This window comes from Ricinus communis, chromosome 9 (genome assembly GCF_019578655.1).
Source record: "Ricinus communis isolate WT05 ecotype wild-type chromosome 9, ASM1957865v1, whole genome shotgun sequence".
NCBI lineage: Eukaryota > Viridiplantae > Streptophyta > Magnoliopsida > Malpighiales > Euphorbiaceae > Ricinus > Ricinus communis.
The window spans coordinates 21,073,247-21,078,105 of NC_063264.1; the positions used below are offsets into that span (position 1 = coordinate 21,073,247).

Genomic DNA, 4,859 nt, shown 5'->3' on the forward strand with positions numbered 1-4,859 from the left:
ATTTATATAATAACAAACTTTTTATAAAATTATATTATGTACTATTTTATTATTATTAAATTATTATTTTATTTTATTTTATTTTATATTTAGTTAATATCATTAAATTATTATTGTTACAATATAAATTTAACAATTAAAATAGAAACCACATCTTTTGTCTTCAATTCAGAGAACACATAGCTCGTTTCGAAGTGGTAGCTAAAATACCTACAAATAATTAGCCACCGCACTTATTGTAGTTTTTAAATTAGAGAATACTATTGTGGTCACTATTTTTCTATCAATCTTTAGCGTGATAATTAATAACCAGGAGAAGTGGTTGTTATGGCTTTGGTAGCCATATGGTCGGTAATTTTGAAAAAAATAATTTGGTCTCCAGATAGTAATAGAATGATATTTGAATAGTAGTTAAAGAACGACTATTTTACTGTGATAGCTAAAAGTCGCCGCTAAATTAATCTTTTCTTTTTGTAATGAACTATATTGATAAATTTAAACGGTTGATTGATTAAAACACAATTTTAGATAAAGTAATAACTGTTCTTTTAAGTTTTCCACTTACAACCATAATTTTTATATGATAGTAAATTATGTTAACTTTATTTTTAAATTAATTACAAAAAGAATACACAAAATTTCTTATTTAATAAATAAGCAAATAGTTTTCACTCAAAAGTAAACTACCAACCTACACATGTTTTATCCTATTTGCATTGAATAATAAAATAATCTAATTATTTTTCTATAAATATTGTAACTCTTTAAGGTTTTCTAATGCAACAAATAGAAAAAAAATTAAATTTATTTTTGAACAAGTTAAATCCTTTAATTTAGAGGACTTGAAAATATAATATTTATATTGAGAGAGAAAAAGAGAAAAAGTGAAGGATGAGGGGAGAGAAAAAAAAATCTACACTTTGTTTATTTTAAAAGAAATATATATGTAGATTAAAAGTAATTACAAAAGAATAATTAAAATATAAAATTATATAAAATATCAAAACCCTAAATTAAATCTACATTATCTAATGGTTGTAAAACTAATTACGACACTGTAATTAAAATAACGTTAAGGCGCCGAATAGTTTTTTATGGCCTGTCATATATCCTTACATCCAGGGGTTTGATCATCTATCTACCCATTTTTTCTCACCCAAAACACCACTAGCATCAGCAATATATATAGAAGAAGATCATGTACAATAATTACCATTAATTTTGACAGACCTTAAGCCACAGGGAGTACCAGAACTTGTTTAGAAGCGACAACCTCTTTCACTTTTGCACCTTCAACTGCTTCATTCATCACTTCTTCCTCTCTTTGATTGTTATTATTATTATTATTATTATTAGTAATTTGTAGAAGAAGAGACAAAATAGCCATAGCAATAGCTGATGAAAATCCTACCCACATAATCAGTATACAGAAGGGAGATACCAGGCTAGAGTACATTATAAATAATGGAAGCAATTATACATCAAAATGATACAAAAACAACTAGAAGTTAGATGGTTTGGAAGATAGAAGCCATTGGATGAAACTTTGGAGTGTAGCAGCGTCAGCTCTGTAGTGCTTTTGAGTAAACTCCAATAAATCTGACCATGTGAAATCTGGGTACTTCCTTGGCCCTTCTCTGCAAACAAGATCTTGTGGGGGTCTCACTACTTTGTCCTCTTTTGGACACACAAAGAAGACTAGTGATCGTCTTTCTCTCTCTCTATTCAATACAGCTCTGTGCAGGCAACTTTTGTATCTTCCATTGGATAATGCCTGCACATCAAAAATAGATGAGCATTATGCCCCACTTCAAAAAACTTAAAGAGAGTTTTAGATCACGTATACATTTGATCAGTTCTATTCCATGCTCAATATTAATCTTTATTAGTACATCTTTCTATAATATCTTCTAAATGTATGTCAGTATATCATTAATATATATTTATTAGTTTTAAATAATTAATAATATATTAATTATTTAATATAAAAATTAAAATATTTACTTTCTCATTTATTATAACGTGTATATTTGATGTAGATAGATATAAAATCAATATTTAACTAAATCAATAGACGATGTTACTATAGTGCGCTACAATCGCAACAAATAATTACTTAAGTGGCCTGGCCTACTCTATCCGTACGAGTCATTTTCTTTGCATTGATGTTATATGACCCCTAAGACTAGTCACTAGCCAGTCCATTGCTTACGAAAAAGTGCATCAAGTCAAACTCATGTTGCATTATGAGACAGTTTTAGAGGTAAATTTAGACTAAATAATTTCTTTTTTAAAAAAATCGGTTAGTATATATGATACCAAATAATCATAAGTGAAAGAAAGAAAGAAGAATTATTACAAAATGGGGAAAAAAGAAATTAAATTAAGGTGGTATTAGTAGAAAGTTACCGTAAAGGTATCGCCAATGTTTATGACAAAGGCATCTGGACGAGGCCGGATTGCTTGCCACTTGCTATTTGCAAACACTTCAAGACCACCAACTTCGTCTTGGTGAAGTATTGTCAAGGACGTTGGGTCACAATGAGGACCAGTGCCAAGGGTGAGGCTAGAATTATTGCAAGCTGGGTAATAATTACATCTCATTATTGAGCTGCCATCTTCAAAATATTTCCTGTAGTGAAAACGATCAACTCCCAGGCTAATGGCTAGCAGCTCAAATATTACAAATGATAACTTCTTCATTTCTTCACAGAACTTTTGGTAAATCCCCCTGCAAGGAAAAGTTAAAAAACGATTCACAGATGCATATTTTAATATCTAGATTTTATCAATTTGGTCACTTTAATATCTTAATTTTCGATATAATCTAATAAATAACTCAAAAATTTGAGTGATATTTAAACACTTTTTGACATATATAATTTTATTTAATATGTCCACGTGTATTGCTTTAAATGTTTTCAAAAAATAAAATTTAGGTAGCTATTAAATTTAACTGAATATTGAAAGTATTTGTTAGATTAAATTAAAAATTAAAATATTAGAGTGACTAAACGACCAAATTTTATCCTTATAAATATGTATTCTGCCTATATATATATATATATATATTTGGATGGTGAAGAAAAGAACAAAAATAGAATAAAATTGTTGATTAATAAGCTTTGATTCAGTGATACTAGAGTTTTGTCAGGGTTCGAATTTAAATTCTACAGAATAACAAAGAAAATAATGAAATGAGATGTTGGACAGAATAACTTAGAAGTCAATATCATACCCTGTTCTTTCATAATCTTCCCCTAAGACATGTTTAAAGTAATCAACGACAATGGGCTCTGAGTCACTCCCAGAGTACCCAAAGGTGAATGTCTCTTTCCATGGTAACTTAAATGAGTAACGATCAGCATGGGCACCCGAATATCCATACACACTGCCGGGCATTCTACGAACGCTGAGCTTCTTATCAAGGGGGAGCTTAAAGATCGTGTCAACCTCTTCATGCGCAGCTCGAATAAGACTGGCATCAACTCCATGGTTGGTGACTTGGAAGAACCCATGGTTTAAGCAAGCAGCCCTAACAAGCTCAGCAGCATGTGCAGTTTCAACCTCGTCACCTTTCAGGATCCCATCTAAGTCTATCAGAGGTTCCTTAAGCTCGTCTTGGTTGCTAACTAAGTCTCCATTTGGCCAAATGAACTCAGTTGGCAACTTGGGTTGTTTCTGTAAGAAAGATGAGTCAAAAAGAAAGTTAACTCCAGTAGTTGCAGATTTATGGTCTTTTGTATCCATTGGAGGGCACAAAAGAAGAGTAGAAGTAGTTGTTTTCATTAGATTTAGGAGAGACATTTCTTGAGAAGCTTGTACAGAGAGGCTTGCTATTTATAGCATCAAGGAAGTATCAAAGGAGATAAGAAGGGAGTAAGAGTGAGACCTAAAGCAAATAATATAATCTAGCTTAAGTATATATTTTAATAGAGTAAATAAGAGTATTTATAAAAAATTAAAGAAAAAATGAAAATAAAAAAAGAGCACAAGTTTATAAAAATAAACTGAAGAGAGGGATGAAGGAAAAGGTGAAGGCCGTCCATTGGAGAGGTCGAATAGGAACAAGGGGTGGGACGTTGTGAAATTGAGGAGATCAGCCAACAACTGAGACGACTGAGACGCCCCTTTTAACTCTCTTTGGACACTCTGAAAAGCAACAAAAAGAAAAAAAAAGAAAGAAAAAATAATAACCATGCAACAGTGATATACTCTTATAGTCTTATCTTTTGTTAATTTGTTCCTTCCTTCTGTTGTCTTTTTCCCTAGTTCAAATTAACAACTGATTCCTTGTTCCCAAGAATGATGAACCCCATACATAGAGAGCCTTTGTTTTACTTCTTCTATGTTGTACATGATTTTCTTGCAACTATATATATAAAGTTGCCATCAATATCACATAGGTATACATGCAAATGAGAATCGCTATAATTCGAATGGAATCTCAAAACTAGTAAATCTTCTAAAAGGAAAACTTTACTTTTACTTAATCTAAGTGGACCTTTTCATTTACATATAAAACTAATAGATAAACTGTATATATTTATTAATTTTAAATAATTAAATTTATTAATTACTTAATGTTAAAATATAAAATAATATATATTATTTTTTTATACGCTACCATATTTACATGTAATATAGATAAGAATCACCTTAAAATTGAGTTAATCATCTCATTTATCCCTAACATTACTTATTTTTTAATGGATTTGAAATATAAAGATAACAAACCTTTAATTTGAAATTATATACTTACTAAACTTAAATTTAATAACATTGATGAATCTTTTTAGCTAAGATGTAGGTTATGTTTTTATTATGGTCTTACAAAACGACAATTACTTAAATACATT

At 29.9% G+C, this 4,859-nt stretch overlaps 1 protein-coding gene across 1 annotated transcript; it reads right to left on the reverse strand.

Annotated features, from left to right (window-relative positions):
- Window positions 1-1,382: 1,382 nt before the first annotated feature.
- LOC8270189 (gibberellin 20 oxidase 1-D) lies at window positions 1,383-4,311 on the reverse strand. Its single transcript, XM_002527117.4, has 3 exons — window positions 3,239-4,311; window positions 2,410-2,731; window positions 1,383-1,774 (listed from the first exon to the last, which is right to left on the reverse strand). Exons 1-3 carry the CDS (start codon window positions 3,805-3,807, stop codon window positions 1,502-1,504), a joined length of 1,164 nt encoding a protein of 387 aa, XP_002527163.2. The 5' UTR covers window positions 3,808-4,311; the 3' UTR covers window positions 1,383-1,501.
- Window positions 4,312-4,859: the final 548 nt, after the last annotated feature.

Coding starts and splice junctions, on each gene's coding strand:
- LOC8270189 (XM_002527117.4), bottom strand. CDS start 3,807: ATGTCTCTCCTAAATCTAATGAAAACAACTACTTCTACTCTTCTTTTG. Junction 2,732..3,238: donor GAAGATTATGAAAGAACAGG/GTATGATATTGA, acceptor TTTTCCTTGCAG/GGGGATTTACCAAAAGTTCT. Junction 1,775..2,409: donor ACATTGGCGATACCTTTACG/GTAACTTTCTAC, acceptor TTTGATGTGCAG/GCATTATCCAATGGAAGATA.